At 44.2% G+C, this 21,312-nt stretch overlaps 2 protein-coding genes across 2 annotated transcripts in view; one reads left to right on the top strand and one right to left on the bottom strand.

The window, feature by feature from the left end:
- Positions 1-343: 343 nt before the first annotated feature.
- nup205 (nucleoporin 205) lies at positions 344-15,963 on the top strand (the record flags this gene model as incomplete). Its single annotated transcript, XM_079223934.1, has 42 exons — positions 344-371; positions 1,726-1,868; positions 2,002-2,173; positions 2,481-2,625; positions 2,764-2,923; positions 3,083-3,311; positions 3,474-3,638; positions 3,766-3,941; positions 4,085-4,201; positions 4,413-4,550; positions 4,721-4,871; positions 5,162-5,367; positions 5,488-5,670; positions 5,988-6,038; positions 6,453-6,662; positions 6,786-7,023; positions 7,130-7,319; positions 7,474-7,594; positions 8,027-8,108; positions 8,267-8,431; positions 8,559-8,683; positions 8,790-8,904; positions 9,184-9,333; positions 9,563-9,637; positions 9,812-9,969; positions 10,075-10,155; positions 10,403-10,594; positions 10,911-11,112; positions 11,213-11,311; positions 11,513-11,661; positions 11,951-12,142; positions 12,250-12,371; positions 12,747-12,879; positions 13,188-13,314; positions 13,407-13,480; positions 13,615-13,743; positions 14,002-14,132; positions 14,417-14,543; positions 14,726-14,855; positions 15,011-15,139; positions 15,283-15,353; positions 15,511-15,963. The coding sequence occupies 42 exons, from the start codon at positions 344-346 to the stop codon at positions 15,661-15,663; spliced, it is 5,934 nt and encodes a 1,977-aa protein (XP_079080060.1). The 3' UTR covers positions 15,664-15,963.
- A 587-nt stretch (positions 15,964-16,550) lies between these two features.
- The window catches only part of fgd4a (FYVE, RhoGEF and PH domain containing 4a), a gene marked incomplete at its 5' end in the record, with an annotated part of 47,777 nt that continues 43,015 nt past the window's right edge, over positions 16,551-21,312 (bottom strand). Inside the window, 8 exons of the mRNA XM_079223746.1 lie at positions 16,551-18,521; positions 18,620-18,760; positions 18,909-19,046; positions 19,830-19,955; positions 20,045-20,125; positions 20,234-20,264; positions 20,600-20,772; positions 21,122-21,268. Coding sequence (XP_079079872.1) covers positions 18,252-18,521; positions 18,620-18,760; positions 18,909-19,046; positions 19,830-19,955; positions 20,045-20,125; positions 20,234-20,264; positions 20,600-20,772; positions 21,122-21,268 — 1,107 coding nt within the window. The 3' untranslated portion in view covers positions 16,551-18,251. The remainder of the gene's footprint in view (positions 18,522-18,619; positions 18,761-18,908; positions 19,047-19,829; positions 19,956-20,044; positions 20,126-20,233; positions 20,265-20,599; positions 20,773-21,121; positions 21,269-21,312) is intronic.

Below are 21,312 nucleotides of genomic sequence, written 5' to 3' on the forward strand. Positions count from 1 at the left end.
ACAGCTTTATCAACATGTCATAGAAAATAATATATGAAACCAAAACAGAATGTATTAAACCCATTTGAATTTCAATTAAATGACTACTTGAGTAAACTCCAATTCCCAATCCCGTCCAGCTAGACGGTTACTCCGGTCCGAGGACCTCGCCTGAAGGGAGTATACAGAATTACGGCAATGTTTAAAATTTTTTACCAACATAATTACCTAATATTCACATTTAAATAAAAGTTGCGAATTATACCTGAGAAAATATTATGAAAACGTGTTTATAGAATTAATCATTTTAAATTTCACACCGGCACAATGCAGAACCCGCTTCGGTCCAATTCCAGAGTGTATCATGGCGGCGCAGATGGCGGTAAATTCGGGTATGAACTATATTTCTTTCATTAAGTAGCTTACTTCTGTTCATTCTTAGCAGTGGCTAATGATTGTTTCTGCCCAGTTGAACATGGTCATATTCGCTTTTTAACGCCAGTTTGGTCGCACGTCATGTTTTGACCACATGGTGATGGATCACTCAATTGCAGACTGCTAAGCTAAATTAGCATAGCGTACGAGTAAACGTTAGTTTTGCTCATGTTGGTATAACAACGAATCGCTGGGTAAACGTGTTACACTGTTAACCTGAACGTGTTTTCACATTATAACAAATGTCCTACGGAAATATGACTCTGGCCCAACTCCTGGCAAATGGGTCAGCAGACGAGTTTACTTCACGTTGATTGGAAGCAAAACTGAAACCATCTGACTTGGAACCAGCAAAGACATATTTTCCATCTCTGCCTTGGTTCACTTGCCTCACTGCTGTCCTTGGTTCCCACAGTTGCGTCACGCCCAACTCAGACAAGTTTGTGTACAACGTTCAGCCTCAATCTAGCCTCTGGTTGACAACACACCTGTCAGTTGGCAATGAGTTCAGTTGGTCAATACAAACCTGGTTGCTTTAAAAGGAATTTACAGGGGCTTGTAATACTAAATGTATTTACTCAAAATATAATTGAATAGTGAGGCTTAATGTAAAATAGCAAACATAACAGGTACAACTCTTCAATCAAAAACTGATATCAGAAACCGTTTATTTGCCAGGAATGTTTACACAAACGAGGAATTTTTCTAGGCGGAAGGTGCATACATTAGACATGAGACGTTAGACGAGACAAACAAAATCAACAATCAATGACAACAACAGTGCAATGGGTATTAAATTAAGTATAAGATAAAGTGCTCTGACAAACAGATAAAGTTAATGTAAGTGTAAGTTAAAGTGACATGTGTTTAAGTTAAAAAGTTAAATGTAACATGATTTCACTGATCCTGTAAATTACTGTCAATCACATGTCAATCTTTCATCAGTCTTATTGTCTGTCTGGTATTTATACATCAGCATTATTTACAGTACTCATTGTATGAGGTTTAAAATGTCAACATCATGAAGTAGTCACAGGCTCAGCCCCATCTTGTCCTCTCAGTCATTAATATCAGATATTACAGATTGTATTTACAATAATTCACATATATTTTATTGCCTGAATTTGACTCTAAATTTTAGTCCAATTATAAGGGCTGAATCAGCCATGTGTCATATATGAGATGCTCAAAATGCATAAAGCCAACCGAAGCCAAGTGTGGTTATAAGAAACGACCACAATAGAACTGGGATAATGAGTTATGTGCATGTGTGCTGATACAAGACCTTTGGAAACATATTTCCCCACCCAGGAGCCAGTCTGTGGGGGCCGCTGAAGGAGTTGTGGGAGACGGTGGACGGGGCGGTGTTGAGGAGACAGCCAGAGAGCGTCCACCTCCTCGACTTGCAGCTGAAGAAACACAAACCGCACTTTCTCTCACTTTATACGAACCCGGTGAGATGCAGTGTTCCAAGAGTATTCTTCCTGTTTATCCTGCAACTTCATTGGAGCAGACAGAATCATTTTGATCTTCAGTGTATCTTGAGGCTCTGATGTTAATATGATCTGGTCTTCTCTTAATTATCAGCCAAAGAGTGCTGAGCAGAGAGAGAAGGTGCGTAAAGCCAGCACAGAGGGCATCGCCATCCAAGGTCAGCAGGGGTCACGGCTCCTTCCAGAGCAGCTACTCTCAGAGGCCTTCATCCTCAGCGATTTGTTTGATATTGGAGAGTTAGCAGCTTTGGAGCTTCTGTTAGCAGGTAAAGTGGACATAAGAAAAATACATTACTTGGAAGCAAAGTTAAAAAGGAAGTTATGTAATACATTTTGTGTGTGTATAATGTAGTATTTTGTGTTATAAACACGGCACTCGCATTAGTTTATGATAGCTATTTTAATAATGATAATTATAATAGTACTTTAATTTTATATAGCGCTTTTCAAAATGCTCAAAGACACTTTTGTTTTTGTTTTGTCCTGATTAAATCCATGATTTAGAGACAAAGCATTGCATGACTTTCAGTAGAAGACATTGAAGTTTCACAGAATGTATTGATATCTTTCCAGGTGAGCAACAGCAGCCCCATTTTCCAGGTCTGACACGAGGTCTAGTAGCTGTGCTTCTCTACTGGGATGGAAAGCTCTGTGTGGCCAACTCGCTGCGCACACTCATCCAGTCACGCCATGGCAAGACTTTCACCCTGGACCTGAGGTGATAATACTATCTACAAGTAGCGCATACAAGCAATAACATGTGCATTTAATGCTCCACATGATGAGCATGTTATTGCCCTATTTTTCAACAAGTTACTTGGTATTGACCTGTACTGCTCTTTGTTTTCTCATTCAGTGGAGAGCTGGTGGCTTTGACGATGCGCTTTACAGATGAACTAATGACCCAGGGTCTCACCAAACGCATCCTAACCTTGATGTCGGAGATAAATGTGACGCGTGAGTTTGAGCGACTGCAGAAGGAGCGCGGCTTGGGCAATGAGAAGCACAGGAAAGAGGTGGGAGCAAATCTTTTGTGTTTATTTATATAAAATGTTCAATCTTACTCGACTAGTGTGAAGCCAGTAACGTTCTGTCGTCACTAAAGAAGAACAATGGAGCAGAAGAATGAAGGGAGTGGAATATGAACAATATTTAACTCCCTCTCTTGTCCCAAGGTCTCTGACCTCATTAAAGAATGCCGACAGGCCCTAGCAGACAGCCTGTTTTCATGGACCTGCCAATCACCTTTGTCTGAAGATGACACCCTGGCTCTTATCGGCCACCTGGAGACAGTGACGGCTCAAGCTGACGGCTCATTGGACAGTGTGAACCTGGCTCTGGTCATGGCACTGCTCTACTGCTTGGATGTCAGCTTCGTAGAACAGGGAACAGAAGATAGAGAAGGTGAGAACATGTTCAATACATATCATGTGTATAATTTAAGTTTGATTGAAGTTGCTTGTCAAATTCACTTAAACATTCTACTTGTTCCTATGCATAAGATTGCTATTAGTTTCAGTAATATTCTTCTACAGCTGGTGAAGGATTGTCTCTGTCTTCCTCTAGATCTGATCCAGACACTGCCGTTGCTGACCAACAGGCAGTATGTGGAGGCAGTACACAGCCGTCTGATGGAGGGTCCGACGTGGAAGCTTCCAGGTTTGCAGGCTGTGTGTCGGATGGCCTGGGCTCTGTCTCTGAGGGTCCTTTCTCAGCTACCACAGGGATGTGGTAAGGTCCTTTTTTCTTTTCTTGGATATGCATACAATATACCTCTTAGCTGTTTGAAGAAAACCTTTTGAATGAGTTCTCAAAGATAGCCATTTAAAAGACGTTTTTTTATTTGTGTGATGCGCAGCCCTGGTCGAGTTCACGGAGGCAGACGAAGCTCTTGCTGACCAGGCTCTCCTGGGAGATGTCTTCCTGTTTATGAAGGAGGGCATCCTGAATTGTGAGGGTTTTGCCCAGGAAGAGTTTTACATCCGCCGCCTCCATTCACTCATCACAGACTTCCTGGCACTCATGCCAATGAAGGTGAGAGATGCCGCAGATGTCCACCACCGACAAGTTTGACTTGTGTGGATGGCACGTTGTAGTGTTAGCTTGTCAGGTTGTTGTTTTGTTATATTGCATGTTGATTAAATTGTTTAATTAACATATTTTTGCCATATTTGTAGGTGAAACAGCTCCGTAACCGCGCTGATGAGGATGCCCGTCTGGTGCACATGTCCCTACAGATGGACAGCGAGCTTCCATCATCGTTACGCAAGGACTTGGACCACCTCATGACCCTCGTCAGTGTTTTTTGCAAACGCATGCACACATACACTTAGCAACATCACCTTTCACATTTTAAGAGTCGATCTGGTAATGTTCTTTAAAATGGAGGTCATTTTCCTGATGAGCAAAGTTAAAAGCAAACGGTAGCAAAGGTGTGTAAGGAAAACTGCGGTGGTCTGTTCCTGTGGGTTTGTAACCGTGTTGGTTACTGCTTTGTCTTTCCAGATCGGAGAGTTTTACAGTAAGGACTCCTTTGGGCTGGAGTTGGGTCTGGAGTTCTGGTGTCCCACAGAGTCGCTCCAACACACCTCCCTGCAGGGATCTTACCTGGGAATGGCGCTGCAAAGGCCTCCACATAAACAGGTAGGAGCTGAATTTTCTGGAACCTTATTGCTTAAAAAAATATATATATATTTCTCCTCATACCAATAATTGTCGTCGGCAAAAAGGTAAAGACATTTTTTAAATATTGCATTTGTATTACTCTGGCTTTCTGTTGATGTTTTTGCTCTTTTTTTTGTGCTTTGTTGTAGGTGGTTCTGTCCAAGTTTGTGCGTCAGATGGGAGACCTCCTCCCCTCCACCCTCTATGTCTCCTATCTCCGTATGCTGAAAGGGCTCGCCAATGGTCCTCAGTGTGCCCACTACTCCTTCAGTCTGCTTAAAACCAACGGAGCCACACACAGTAAGAGCAGATTGTTGTTATCACGAGAAATACTTTGTACATTTGTCATCGGGGATTCAAGTAAGAATGAACATATTTTCAGATTGATATGTGCAAGAGATTTTATATGCAGTTTGACCTCTCGGCAAAGACAATTTCATTTGATTTTGTGATATTATATGTTATAAACATATCACAACATATATAACAACTATTTCAAATCCTAAGTAAATTAACTCCAAATATAGGGGATTAGGTGACTGTATACATATCCAAATGATTGCCAATTAACCTCCTGTTCATGTTTGTAGGTGACAACCTCCAGGGAGTTTCAGGCAGCCCGGTGTCTTGGGAACATTTCTTTCACTCCCTTATGCTCTACCATGAGAACCTGCGGCGAGACTTTCCAAATCCAGACGCATCACAGTACCGGCACCCATCACTAAGGGGCATCACCCAAAGAGAGCTGGAAGGACTCACCTCGTTTCTGCAGTTGCTCACCACCATCATCACATGGGTACAGAATCAGTTGAAGGATGGGCATTTTTATTAAATATTCACCTTGTCTAAGGAACTGTAACACTCAGGTTACTGAGATTGCTCTTATCCAACTTTATTGGGATATTTTTTTCTTCAGAGTGAAAATGCTCGACTGGCGTTGTGTGAGCATCCCCAGTGGACCCCGGTTGTCGTGATGTTGGGTTTGCTCCAGTGCAGCGTTCCTCCCGTCCTGAAGGCCGAGCTCCTGCACTGCCTGGCAGCCTTTGGGAAGTCACCAGAGATCGCTGCCTCACTCTGGCAGTCACTGGAGTACACACAGGTTAGTCTTTACTTAATGAATAGAACACTTGAAAGAATAGACCATTTTATAAGAAAAGTCTGCCAAGTATAAACAGAATTACTGAAACTCTTTATCAAGCGCAGGATTGAGTCTGTAAAGTGATCCTATTTTTGCCATTTTTGACGGGCTAACTATAAAACTTTAAATTTCCTTTTAGTCATACTATCTGAGTGGCTGTCAGATTGGTGTGTTCTCATCTTTATCCAACCAACGAACTGTATTCTAATGGTGTTAAGACAGTGTTTTGAAGTTTGTTGTGATATAAAGTTTGATAACTTCATGTTCTTTTATCACAGATCCTTCAGACAGTGCGAGCCCCAGGACAGAGGCAGGCAGCTGGAATTGAGGTGAGATGTTTGTGAATTTGATGCTAATTACTCATTCAACACAATTTGAAGGAAGGCTTTTGATTTAGTCTCTTTTACCGTAACAATATGCAAATAAGATGGTTCATTAGTTGGCACAGAGAGCAACTAGAACATTTGGGGCCGGCAAAATAATTTTAACGGATGCCCAAAGGTAATATTTTTAAGACTCAAATGTGTTGTTGTGATGCAAAACAATGCTGACTGGAAGGGATTTGCTTTTGACTGAATTTCAACTGAATATAGCAAAGTAACATTTAAAGGTAACAACTCAGAGACTTCACTTTAATCTCTCATCAAAGTGAACGCTTCCTGCTCAAAAGTTGTATAACCTGTAAGTAGATGCACATTTGAGTGGCTAACCTTCTGACTTTTGTTTTGTTTTTCGGCTCTTAGGTGGAGCTGAATGAGATCGAGTCGAGCTCTGAGGAGTATCCCCTGACTCGAGGCTTCTGTCATCTGATCAGCACATTGGTCGAGAGCAGCCTGCCCACTAACTTGGGGGCGGGGCTACGCGTGCCAGGCTTTCAGCCCTACCTGAACTTCTTGCGGGACTCTGTGTTCCTCCCCTTCCCCACCAGAGCTTATCGGCATCCAGCTGAGAAGGTAAGGTGTTGTCTAGTGCTCTCCCAATGTCCTACAGGGTGAAGATGTGTAGCTGCAGTGTGCAAGTTGTCACTGTAAAACTACACATCTGTTAATTTGTTTTCCGTTTGTGCCATCTCTCAGTGGGAGGTTGCTGACGCTGTCCTGGAGGTGTTCCACAAGCTGCTGCGGGACTACGAGCCCCAGCCGTCAGACTTTGTCCAGGAGATGGTGGAGCTGCAGGGTGAGCAGGTCGCGGCCCACAAGCCCCCCGGCCACAGCGTCATGTTCCACCTGCTCAACGACTCGCCCATGCTGGCACTCTGCCTCAGCCTGCTGGAGGAGGGTGTACGCCAGCTGGACACCTATGCACCATTCCCTGGTGAGAGGACATCTGCAGCTGCTGTCAGGGAAAGACAGACCGCCTGTGTGTGTGTGTGTGTGTGTGTGTGTTTGTTCTAACATGCTCCATCACTCTTCCCCTACAGGTAAGAAGCACTTGGAGTCGGCGGTGCTCCGCTGCCTGTGCTTGCTGGATTTGGCTCTGCAGAAGGAGATGGTGTTCATGGACCTCCTCAGAGAAAGCCATGCCTCCATGCTGGTGTCCCCCTTGGAGCAGCTCCTCCAGGGGGTCAGTCCTCAAACTCGAAGGGCAGATTACATTGTCAATATTGCCAGGTAAGGGCATCCAGGTTTTATTACAAACTGTGGTATCGACGCCATGGTTGGGATTTTTGTTGAGTCCGTTTTCGTATAACATGTTCCTGTTGCCCTCCATGCTTTTCTAGGTAATAGAGAGGAAATGTTATAAAACCTATGTTTGTCCTTGCAGGTACCTGTACCACAGCAGCTCCAACCCAGAGGCTGCTTTCCAGAGTGCAAAGATCCTGCGTCGTATTGCCAAATACCCCAACATTCAGATGAGGCTGGTGGGAGATTTCACACACGACCAGGTATATTTATAAGTCTCAACTCTTACCAAATGAAAATAAAAGATTTCCCACACACAATATTTCACAAAATGATGAGCATTAAGCAAAAGAACAAGAAAACCCAAATATTGTACAGTAGCTTTATATCTTTTTAATTACAGATGTAATTAAATCTACCTTTTTATATAGACCCTTCGATGTGGATAACATAAACCCCAAATGTATTAAGTGAAGCATAAACACTGCAATTATATTTGGTGCAATATACCAATGTATGAATATTGTATGGTGTAATATATAAAATTATAAAATTCTATCCAAAAGACTTGGGAAGATGCTTCAGGAGGTTTTTTCCATTTTGTTTTACTTGATTCACTGAGGTGCTTCTATATTAGTGATCTTCATTATGAACTTGTGTTGTGTTTGAAGTTGAGAACATGTTTTGTCTTTTAGTCTGTGAGTGACAAGCTTATGGCCGGCTTTGTGGAGTGTCTGGACAGTGAAGAGGCAGAGGAGGGAACGGAGAATGGAGATGGTGAGCGACAAGTCTTGTCTGTAAAAAATAAATGAATCGGCCTGAAAACTGTTTCATCTTCTGCATTTGGCTTAAATCCTGTTGTTGTAATACTGTGAAATCTAAACCTGTTATAATGACTGTCACACTCACCTACTTCATTACCCCCAAACTTCCAGACTCAGACCAACAAAAGAAGGTTGCAAGAATCCGACATGAAACTCGGATCCATATGCTGAACCTGCTCATCACATCTTTGGAGCTGAAGACACCAAATGTGGCTCTCTATCTTTTGGGCTATGAAGTCAAGAAGCCTGTGTCCTCCACCAACCTCCAGGACCCAGGTCAGACTACAACCTCAGCTGTTGGCATTGGATATTAGCAACATTTTTGTGTTTCTGGTTTGGGTGGCCAGGGGATCGGATGACCTGAGTGTAATCTTTCAGTTGGCGGTGAATCTTTGTGTTACAGGTGTGTTGGGATGTCCACGGAGCTGCCTGCACGCCATCCTGAGTCTGCTGCAGAGAGGCACAGAGAAGCGATCAGGACCTGTACTCATACAGCAGGCCCCACACATGGCTGAGCTCTGCTACCAGGTACTCGTCATCCTCTACGACTTGCGTTTTATGCCTCGTAGGTTGAAAGTATACATGAAATTTGTGTGCTGATTATTTGCCTTGTTTGCACGTCTCCCTCTCTCAGGTGATCTACCAGCTTTGTGCCTGCCCAGACACATCAGGACCTACGATGCGCTATTTGAGGACTAGCCAGGACTTCCTGTTCTCTCACCTGCAGCACCTACCCTTCATCCTGCCTAGTGAGTGCAGTATCCCGGCTGACCCCCTTGGTGCAACAAATATATAATAATAAAAACATTAGGGAGTTGGTGAATGAAAACCCTAAAACAAAGAGGCAGGAAATGCAGAACCTTAATGGAAATTAGTGGTTGTTTTGTATTCCTGCTGAAAGGCTAAGTAAATATTGCAAAGCTTTGTAAAGTTTGTCACCGTTAAAATGTGGGTGTGTGTGTTTATGAAAATGCTGTGAAAGTACATTGTCTTTTCGTTGATTCGATTCTACCGTCCGCTCTCCTCAGGTAATGAGATCGCCGCCCTCTCTCAGATGTCTTGGCTCATGAAAACAGCTGCCATTGAGCTGAGGGTGACCTCACTGAACCGCCAGCGTTCACATACACACCACCTTGTCGGCCTCCTGTTGGATGACCAGCCACACACTCAACATACAGGTATGTTGTCAAGTCATTTCGAAGGGCACATTTCAATTTATTCACACTTTTTTGAAACAAATGAAATAATTCTGGCCATTTACTTTTTATTGTTCTAAAATAAAAAATACATACTCTGATAAATATACAAAATGAAACATCACACACCCTTAAATGCCAACTTAAACTCTCAATAACATGATTGCTCATACATGTATTGACCCTTGAACCTCTTCATTTCTCTTTTTAGCTGATGGGGAATCGGGAATGGAAGAAGAAACCAGATCAGTCAGCGGGTTCCTGCATTTTGACACAGTTTCTAAAGGTTTGCGCCACCATAGTACACATTTAAATCAAACCGATGTTCAGTCAACATTTAGGGGATCTTCACACACTTGAGTAATTTATTCTAGCTGCCATTTAAGCCTCTTGTTCTTTTAGAATTACACCAGATGGGTCTTTTACTTTGACTCATCTTGTCCTTGTTTGATGCCATCAGTGCGCAGGAAGTTGCTGAGCGTGCTGGACGCCATCGATTTCAGTCAGGATATGCCTGAGCTGCTGCAGCTGGACTTCTTTGAGCGCACTCAGATCGAGCAGGTGATCTCCAACTGTGAGCACATCAATGAGCAAGGACACACTGTGTGCAACGTGAAGGTGGGTTTCTAGGATGAACACGTAAACTTTCCATATGCGTTTCAACTATTTAGTTTGTGTTTGATCTTCCGCTGATGTGTCATATTTTGTTCAACTTCCTTATAGTTGCTACATCGAGTGCTGGTTGCTGAGGTGAATGCACTGCAGGGAATGGCAGCCATTGGACAGAGGCCCCTGTTGATGGAGGTTAGTTAACTAAAACTAATAGGACTTTTGTAATTTAGCAGCAAGTTGCGAGTCCAGAATAACCAGAAAAAAGCCATCATCAGTGGTAACTTTTGAAATGTGGTTTCCAACTTCCAGTTAAAATAAAAACAATGATTCCCTTTGACCAACGCAGTGATTGAAAGCACGCCAGCAGTTTCCCCTCACGAATGCAGTCAATCTCTTCAAAGTGAACTCACTCATATTTGTCCCTGTGTGTGTCCTTTAGGAGGTGAACTCCATCCTGCAGCAGGTGGTGGAACGCAACCGTGTCCGTCGGAGTTTGAGTGCAAAGCGGCATGCGCTGCGGTCCTGGAGGAGCCTGGTGGAGACGCTGCTGACCGCCTGCCCTGTTGATCTCATACCTGCCGAGGACAGGCAGCTCATCATCAGGGACTTGCTGCTAGACCTGCATGATAAGGTCAGTGGGGATGTTTGTCACATTGAGGGTGAAATTAGTGTGGGAATAAAATCAAAACAAAATGTTTTATTGTACTTTGGATGCAGTCATTTAGGAAAAGGTTTGGCTAGGTGCAATTAGAATCACACCATACTCCTAATAAGCAATATCTTCAGTGTCATTGCTTTTATTCAGTGGTCATCATTACATACACGCAGTATTAAATCAATCAAAGTCGAGAATATTCTGAGGAATTGTTAATTCCTGTAAGAGCTGACATGATAATTATTGTGGTTGTTAAACCAACTAAATGTGACTGTCGCTGTGCATTGCCCAGGTGCTGTCTGAGGAGGCTGCAGGAGAACTGATGCCCATTGTTGCCGGGGCAGTCTTTACTCTGACAGCCCACCTCAGCCAATCCTTCCAGTCAGAGCAGCAGCAGGGGGCGGGATTAGAAGCATCCTCTGGCTTTGCCTCCATCGCCAACTCAGCCCTGCACCTGATTCTCCGCAAGCTGCTGGACTTCATCCTTTGTACCGGTTAGTGATGACATGAACCCACATTTCTCACTTGGGGATATGTTGCTCTGATAAACCTGGGTGAGGTTAGATTTTATAATATCATCTTTTGCACTTTAAGGAGGCGGATACCAGCGTCTACGTGCTCACTTGTACGGCGCCCTGCTGTACTACCTTCAAATCGCACAGAAACCTGAAGAACCAGACACTCTGCAGACAGGTACAACACAGAAACATCAATACAGACAGTCTGGAAAATATGCTGAGTTCATATTATTTCACAAATGTAAATCATCAGAAGTTGTCTGAATGCTGTAGGGCCAATTTGTACAGATAAGTCCTTTATCTGGTGTTATGCCAAAGGGACATTGTACAGATGTTGTTTGGTCATCTGAGAGAATCTCCCTCTTCCTCCCTCCAGCGGGGAAAGCGATGTGGGAGCGTCTCACAGCCCCTGAAGATGGTTTCTCCAAACTGCAGAGAGAGAACCTCGCTATCATTGAGAGCTATGGCAAGGCTCTCATGGAGGTGGTGTGTCGGGACGCCTGTGACGGCCATGAAATCAGCAGGGTAAGAGCCAAACTATTAGGTTCATACAACAATAGGACTCATGTTCTTACTCTGCCATTTTCAGCCTCATAAAAGGGGTGGGCGGTCTACTGACATGATGTTAATATGGTGTCGTTAGTTTCCAAATACATAGACCCTCAAGGTCTGTTGAGAGGATAAATATTCACGAAAGAAATTCAGTCTAAATAGCTGAAAGAAGTGCCTCCTATTTATGTATTTTTTGGATTACCCGACCAGGTTCTTAGTTTTACTCTCTGCCCTTGCTTTGTCTCCTCTCCCCGTCGGTCAGATGTTGGCTCTGTCAGTGCTGGACCGGATCCTTTCCATAGATCGTCAGAATCAGTGGCTGGTTTATATCTGCAACAGTGGCTACCTGCGCTCGCTCGTGGAGAGCCTGAGGCAGGATGATGCCGCCCTGCAGAGCCTGCTCGCGCCTCAGCCACCACTCCTCAAACCACTTTACATCTATGAGAGCAAGATGGTGAGCACACTTATACCTATTCTTTTCCAAAGTAGACATGTAGCCTCGGTCTAAAACCTATGTAGGTATAGGATTATGAAGGTACACACTTTGCTGTGTGTTCTCAGGCTCTGCTGACTCGTGTGGCCAAGACGGGTCAGGGAGCTGTGGAGCTGCTGCGCTGTGGGCTGGTGGCACAGCTGATAGAGTGTCAGGTGTTTGACATGGTACCTGACACCGATGCACACAGGTATGGAAGTGGAGAGGGAAGGAAAGAGGTGGCAGAGTAACTTAAGTGTGTTTTTATTACTATGGAAATGTATTGTTATTGATAAAAGGGTTTTCAAATGGGATAAAATGCCCTCTAGAATAAGTCAGTTTCTTCCACTCTGACCTGATTTCTACCAAATAATCTAAAGAATAATGGATATTGTATGTTGTTGTTGTATGGTGTTTGTAATTCCTGTCTAAAGCAACACAATTAAAAGAACAACTTCTTTAAGAAGAACTTTAAATAAAACTATTTTGCTTCATCACAGTGCGTTTGACTGACTAGCTCTTCTTAAGGTGTCTTAATAGCATTAAGCGTTGCCTAAATGTGTGTCTGTTCGCTGGTGGTCCACAGGCTGATGAGGGACCCGTCGGGCTTCATCCCCAGCCCGATGGACCGCTACAGGCAGATTCTCCTCCCAACCCTGGTGCTCTTTCAGGTGATCTTGACCTCGACCTCTATGAATCACCAGCAAGGGGCGGCACAGGTAAGCACACAACTATTAATATTGCTAAATCTATTATCTTTTTTTTATTTTTTCTTAAAAAAAAAGTCAGTCAGTCAAATATGTTGATGATGATTTTCATTAGATCATAAATGCTGCCTAGTTGGGGTCAATGCTCATTTGAAAATGAGACAACTTGCACTGTGTTGTATCTGAGCGCTATGAAAATGGGTTTCATGTGTGCATATTATTGTTTGGTAAAAGTCATGGCCGTGTTTGTGAAAATTACAAACGGTTTCATAATCATTGCACAAACATCCTAACTTTCAAATTCCCCTCTGTGCGTAAAGGTTCTCCAGTGGCTGATAGTGCATGGCGACACCGTTCAGTCCCTGTTGCGCTGTCAGGAGCTCAGTATGGGAGCTTTGCAGGAGCTCTCTTTGCTTACTGGCATCATCAGTAAGACTGCTTTGCCAGGTACAATATTCTATTTCCATTGTGCCAACAACATGTTCACATTCAGAGAGACTGTGTGAATGGAGGTGTTCATGTACTGCTTGGTCTCTCAGGTACCCTTGAGACGGGCGGGGAGGTCAACAGTGCTGTTCTTATAGAGTTCCAGGGACACATCAACAGATTTCAGGTTCGACAGCTAGCTGCCTTTCTTTTCATCATGTGTCGTATTGATGCATTTTCTCTTCTGTCGTCTTCTTGCTAACGCTCACCCATTCCAGTGTGTGAGTTGCACAGTTGATAATGCGTCTCTTCATTGTCCAGCGTCTCTGTCTGTCGCTGCTTGGCCGTCTGGCGGGGAGCGAGCGGGAGAGGTTGCTAAAGCAGGCCGAGATTGCTGCACCTGGAGACTCGGCAGAAAGACGAGAGGAGATGGAGGTGACTATACAACAGGTCAGACAAAAAGTCTTCTATAAGGGACGTAGTAAGAGATGTATGATGAGGTGGGGCCTGGGATTGCTTGATATTTTGTTATTGCTTCCCCAATGTAGTTTATGTGAGCTTGTCTGTACAAAGAACACCTTTTGCATATTCCAACAGTAAAATTGGCAGTGACTAGAAAGAGATGCGTGTTGAGTCTTGTATGCGTCGTCATGATTATTCATCAGTACTGCATTGTCTGACCTGAAAGGTTCTGTCCTCTGTACCCAGGTGTGTGCTAACATCATGGAGTACTGCCAAACCCTGCTGCTGCAGAGCTCAGCCCAGGCCCAGTTCAGCATCTGCCTCTTCAGCCCGTCAGGCAGCGAGCCAGCTGGCAGGGACGGAGGACGCACAGGTCAGTGACTTTCTGCCAATGCCAAGAGGAGGAGAGGGGCCTGAACTCGTGCGGCTGTATACTGTGGGAACAAGCATACTTTAAAACATTTTCTTTTACAGTTTTAGTCCTCTTCTGTCTGTGAATTGGCTTTAAAGAAGAAGAAAAAAGTGTCTTTTTTTTTAGTGTCTGATAGCCAGCAGCACTCATCCACTTCTATAAGTATGAGACTGAACCGCCGTTCTTATTTCTTTAAGATCTGTCGTCCACTCATCTGTCGACATCAATGGCTTACTCCCGGGCCCCCAGCCTGGGTCTGGTCCTGTACCTGCTGAAGAACAGCGCTGCGGATTTCTTCCGGTTCCACCAGAGTCACAGACAAAGCCTGGGCAAGCTGCAGACCCTGGATCAGCTGCCTCCTGATGAGCTGAAGGAGGTAATGATAGACCACTAAGCCTATTCACGCCTGCTGTACATGTTGGGCAAACTGTTTTCCTCTGAGTTTTAAAAGTGGAGGTAAACAAAGGTATAAATAAAAAGTAACTTCTTTAGTTTCTGCACCTTTTTGACTCCAACATGCATTGTCCTCATTTCTAACCACCGACATCTTCTCTGCAGTTGTGCCAAGGCCTGGTGTCGGGCCCAGGAGGGGTGGAGAAAATCTCATCAGTCCAGAGGAGCTTGCTGGCCAAGAGACGACTGGTCCAGCTTATCAACAACAGAGCCAAGCTGCTGTCCCTGTGCTCCTGTATCCTTTGGCCTTTTGCAGGCACAGACTCACAGATTCAGTCCATCAGTATTTTATATTTGTCTTTGAAAATACTCTTCAGTTGGTTGGAATAAAGAGCTAGAAATGCCACATCATGAGTTGCGTTGAAATGCCTTGACCTGCCTCTTCCTCAGATGTCATCGAAACGTGTTTGTTTGTGTTGTGGCGCCACCTGGAGTACTACTTGTTGCACTGTTCTCCCACCGACCCCAAAGACTCCCTGATGCCTGGAGCCAGTTTGTACAGATCTCGCCTCACAGACGGTGAGAAAATACGTTCCACATATATATATGTACATGTAAAGCAGACCTGATGCCTGCAAAGCTATTGTTTCTAGTCCCTCGGTGCGGAATTGAGTGAATTTAGCTTCATGCATTTAATGAATGTAATTCTGTATGTTCTTTAGACTCGTTTGGCGGGTTGCAGGCAAGTCGTGGTCTCGGCCAACCCAGAGTCACCCAACAAGACCTAGACCTGGTAAGAAATGGCACGCGTGGGCATCGGCAACATGTCTTAAACAATTTGAATGCTGCTCTGACTGACATCATGTTGTTTGTGTATATGTTCACATATGTGTGACCACCTACATTGCTCCTGATCCCTCTTGTCTGTTCTTCTGTTTGTGTGACTGAAGCTGAAGAGCGACATGGCCGCAGGTTTCGGAGAGGCTCTGCAGAGGAAACTGCTGGAGGTGGAGGGTTTGTACGGCCAGGTCCGCTCCCGCTACACCTTCATCCAGGCTCTGGTTCGCAGGATCCGTGGCCTCCTTCGCCAGCCCAAAAGCTGAGCCGGAGACACGCTACAAAGACTGTCCAAAACCCAAACTCTCAGTTTAATACTGACTCAAAACTTCTGCCAAGCAACACAAGAAAACTACTAAGGATTCCAACTTCCTGTCAGGTGGCTTTTTCTGGCAACATCACTCCTTTTTACTGACCCGTTGCAGCCTCTCTTGAGTATTGTGAGATGTAAAAGCCATCACAGCACATGGTGCATTCTCGGTGACCTAATCCTAATTTAGTTTGACTAGCGCTGTGCAAGTAGCGTTTCTCAAAGAAGCGGGAAAAAGTAACTGGCACAATTTTTACTCATTAAGATGATTTGATAATGTTTTGTTGCTTTTTTTTTTTTCTTTTTCGTTTGTGAAAATAAAATCTTTCTAAATCTGTTAAATACGTGTTGTGTGTGTGTGTGAACTAGACGGCAAGCCATCTAAAACTGCCTGTAATAAGCATAATGTATTATATTGTTGAGTGACTATCGGCCGCCATGCACTCAGGTGAGTCTACAGTGTGAATACTATGAAGAGAAAGGTTCTTCCTGTTTATCAGAATTCTTTGTTCCACTGACAGTCTCGTTACAGAAGCTACAGATTCCACCATCTCTTTATGACAACTACTGACTTCACCGGTTTCTATCTGCATGTCTGGTGTGACTTATTGTGAAAAACAACTTATTGGAAAAAGCAAAACAAGGAACCAAAACAAGACATTTCTCTGTGAAAGTAGCATCACAATGATTGACGTGATCAAAAGTGTCACTGGGTTTAAATCGCTATGATAACATTGTAGGTCAAACAGCAATATAACATTACAAAAAAAGCAATATCCCCATACTGTATTTAATCTTTTTTTAATTTTCTTTCAAGGTACACTTTATAAGACTAAAGTGCGTAGATTCTCAAACGTTTGAGGAGGGGATGAGAGGACTGAAAAATCTGGATACACATTCAGATCTCACAGATGATGAAGTTTTGTGCTCTTGTTTCTTATTTGAATATTGAGGAGGGGGAATAATTAAGAGGGGTGAGACTCAGTGAGCGCCAGCATTGAGCGCAGCGGGGAACTCTGCAAAACAACCACGCGGATGAACACCGAGCGCCGCCGTCACGCTGATGAACCGAGTGGAAGGGTTAGTGGGAAAAACATCTGCTCTCAGAAAAATATGATTTACCTACTGCGCTTCTTAGTTGACAGTCAGGGAAAAAGATTTGTGCTACTTTTTTAAACAGATCATGCTCATCATACTCTATAAATTACTTTAAATAATAAAATTAATTACAGCATTAAAAAGACATTTACATTTCTCACACCAGTTTGCTTTAATCTGTGATTGTTCTGCGTTAGCATTAAGTAGAAAACCTGATGGTCCCTGTTCCCCTCCCTTCCACATGAATGTCCTGTAGATCGACAGGACATTCATTTACCTTCATCCTCCTCTGGTTTGCACATGAATGATTATCATCCATCAGTTATTATGCCATGTAGAATGCACGTGATTGCAGCGTACTGTTTTAATACATACAGCAATGTCCAGGTCATAGATTTGGGCAATGCATGGCGATACATATTGTTAGGCCAGAAATATTTGTGACGTTATTATATTGTTTCTGCCAAGATGGCTCTCCCTTTACGTGTCATGGAGAGTACTATAATGTCTTCGGTGGCTAAAGCTTCGATATTGACTGCTTTTCTGGATTAAAATATAAAAACTCCACGATTTGATTCCTTCTATGGACAGCTGCCTTTATATGTTAAACTGGTTCCTTTGCTTCATAGAAAACACACGCGGACAGCTGCAACCAGTTGCAAAGCAGATCAGCCGACGTGCATCCAGAGCTGGATTAGCATTCGACAGATGAGGAAGTTTCTCTGAGGGAGATGAGACCATCATTATCCAACCACATGATTATTTTTCACAGTTTGGGATCCATCTTCTCAAGCAAAGAACGGGGCAACATACTGTAAATACTTTATATCATATTTAGATGTTTTCTATGTTATCAAAACAAAGTTTGGAATTGATTTCTGTACATGAAAACACAAATGTTCCTTTTTGAAAAGACTCCCTCCTCCTCCCACATTTATACTATACAGGCACGCAGTGTTGCGTTACAGCACCAGCTAAATTTGGAAGTTTGGACCGTCCTTTTGCTTTGATTCACATCCTGTACGGGGCGCTGTGGTCGTCCACTAGCTCCAGAGGAGCTGACTCAGATAAAAGTCTCAGACTGAGTTTCAACTATCCTTAGTGGTGCCTGTTGGAGGGAAGCTGATCAGACCTGAGGCCCCTCTGCTCTAGTGTTGATCGCACCAGACGCGTCCTTTAGTAATCCAGCACAGCTCTAGCAGTGAAGCAGAAGTTCCTTGTGTGGGTTTTATGAGAAAAACCAGGAGGAAACTGGGAAACAGGAGAGTGGCAAGGAAAGGCAGCTTATCCAGCAGCAGATTTTTCTTTTTTCTTCCCCCACTTGTTTGTAAGGTTCAGGGACAGCATAGAGAGTGTGCATTTGAGTTGTGTGCGCGCAGTACACGTCTGCACATCCTGTCTATCTCGAGCAATCCAACAGCAGTTTGGCTTGTGGAAAACACACTTTTATGAGCTATCGGTGCCCGCTTCTTGTGTGTTGTTGTTGTCCATCATGTTGGCGTTGCCCCCGTTGGTCTGAGGGCATCTGGGCACCTCTCCCGTCACCGCCACTCGAATCACTTGCAGCCAGCGCTGCTTGAGCTCCTCGGTTTCAGCAGCAAAGTTGTGGATGGACTTGGACTGGGAGAGGCGGAAGCAGGCAGGGGGGTCTGTGGGCCGAGCGCTGTCGTCCACAGAGTAGCCCAGCAGGGGGATCGTACACTGGGCCTTGACGTCCTGAGGAGAACAATCAGGGAAGAAGAGAGTGTCGTCAGTGTGCGTACATTTTTTATTTTAATTTGCATGGGGAAATCTGATTTTCTTGGGGCTTTTACCTGCGGAGCGCCGTAGAGATAGAGCACCAGGCACTCCTTCTCAGGGATGACGCACCACACCTTCTGCCACGGTTTGGTCTTCTCACCGTACTGCAGGAAGCCGCACATGATGCTGCTGCCCGTGAACTGAGCCGCCTCGATCTGCACACGGAGGACGATGGGACGTTAGCGCAAAAAAACACAAAGCAACTCTCGCTAGAAATGTGACGTGGGGATGTCTACGTCAATTATCTCTTTGTTTAAAAAATACGGGTATGTGTTAATGGATGCATCAGCCTCTCCTACTCACCTCCAGGATGCCCTTCTTCTTGCCCTCGGCTCTCGTTTCTCCAGACAGGATGGACAAGCAGTCCCTGCAGACTTTGTTCACCTTGTTGCCGTCATATTCAAGCGCAACCTTGTTGTCTGAACATTTCCAGCACACCACCTGCAAGAGAGAAGAAGAGAAGCATCTTTTAGAGTAACTACTTTTGTTAAATTGAAGCATCATTAATCATCGTTTGACAATTCAACAATGACCATGACTAGGCTCTATTATTATTTTAATTTATTGTCTATTTAATCTCATTGCGCTATAATTATAATATTTTATAATGACTGAAAGCCCACATTCCATTATCCAAACCACGTATCCTATTTAGGGTCGTGAAGGCTGGGTTTACTATGGACAGGCCGCCAGTTTATCATAGAGACAGACAACCAATCACGCTTACACCTATGGGAAATTTAGAGCCTCCAATCAACCTAAACTGTGGGAGGAAGCCCACGCTGCCACCAGCAAAACGTGCAAACCACACAGAAGGACCGCCTGTCACCTCACAGCAAGAGGGGCCCAGGTTCGATCCCTGATCCCGGGCCCCTCGTGCTGTGAGGTGACAGTGCTAGCCGCTGCCCGAAAGCCCACACATTAACGCTACATCCCTCAAATGTATCTCAGGTGGTCGATAAGGACACTTGTAGGAACTGTAAAAATGTATGTGAAAAAGTCAAAGTCGACTAGTCTTGTCAACATTTGAGTTCTTCGGAAAAAAGTAATCGAGGTAGAAACATCTTGTGTATTTTTACAGTCTTGATAAAATTAACATTTTCTGACGATTGAACCTCTGAATGTTTAAAGTTCCCCGTCGCTCTCAACTCCCCGTATGGATGCTCTCTCATCCCCCTTCCGCCCATGCATTATGCACGACACAGCAGCATCAAGATTACATACATAGCCGCAGGCTCTGCAGTGGTGCCTCCGCCGGGTCAGTGCATTGAAAGGCTCCTTGCACTTCATACACATTGTCACTTCATTGTCACGGATCCAGCGAGGGGCTCGCTTCCCCAGCTCTGCATTCTGCATCGAAATAATAAAAACATACTCAGTCTGGCAGTACAGACCAGTGGACAGTTTAACTGTGCATACAGCTCTGATGCAACACTCACCGACACTTCCTCCACGTCTTTCAATGCGTTCTTGAATGACTCGTTTTTCTGCTGGAAGATCTCAATGGTCTTCTTGAAAGCCTGAAGGACGAAAACAATGTCAGACTCACGTGTCTCTCATTCTGCATGGCGATTTAACATATATAATCAAATAAGAAAATAAAAGTATTTTGATTCTACTGTATGTACCTTAATCCAGTCGGCCTTGTCCTGCTCCGAGCTGAGAAAGATAAATAAAGCAATAAGCATTCAAATGTATTTATGGAGGTAAAGCTATAACTTTATGTGATAGTCTTCCTGTTATAACACAAAGTCATACCAACATAGCAATTAGCTGTGGTCAAAGAGTATTTAGAGTTATATAGGATTTAAATATGGAGTTTGGGTGTGCTTATGAGTGGCCTCCCATTTATATGTAAAATTATACTCTATAGGGTCCAAATTACATACAATTACACACTTCAATGTGGGAGGGGCTGGGATGCTTTGCACTTTACGGAGTTTGCAAAATGACCTCCTCTCGTGTTATTTCTAATGGCTCTACATGAACTGTACCTGGCCTGTAGCTCCAGCATCCTCTCCTTCCCTGACACCTGGAAGGTATGAGGGTAGTCCTCGTTGGTCGTTTCCAGGACCTTCATGGCGTCGATGCCGATCCGCGTCCTCACCGTGTACTTCGTCCCTCCCAGACTGAATTTGGGCACGCAGTACAGCAGCATGTTGTTGAACTGGCGAGAAAAAGAAACTAAAGTTTCTTACTGAGCATGGATCAGCGCTATTCTAGTAGGTTGCTGGCGTTGCTTTGTCCCGCAGGAGGCAATGCTCAACACTGCAGGCAACCTGAATTACACAGATGGGAGACATTCAGCCTGAAGCTAATAAGAAACAGTCCGGACGTAATCACATCATCTGGCAATCTCAGTAATTGAGAGATTTGTTTATGTGCCCCTGATGTGTCCTTACACAGAGGTGCTCCTGGCTTGAAATGATTCACTTGTTTCAACTGAGAAAGTCTTGCCTCAGCACGTTTCCCTCATTAGATAAGAAGATGCTTCTCTGCCTGACAGTTTCTCTCACCAGGAAGAGGTATCGCTCCATGGCGGAGGTGTTCCTGGCCGCCAGCTTCAGGATGTGGCCCTCCTTGATGAACTCGTTGGAGGGGTTGACAATGTCTTCCTCCTCACCCAGCATCTCATATATCTCCATCAGTTTCTTCAGATTCTCCTAAATGAGGACGAGACATTTTTGTCAGTTGGACGTTGATGTGT

Source organism: Taurulus bubalis (genome assembly GCF_910589615.1).
Source record: "Taurulus bubalis genome assembly, chromosome: 9".
Lineage (NCBI taxonomy): Eukaryota > Metazoa > Chordata > Actinopteri > Perciformes > Cottidae > Taurulus > Taurulus bubalis.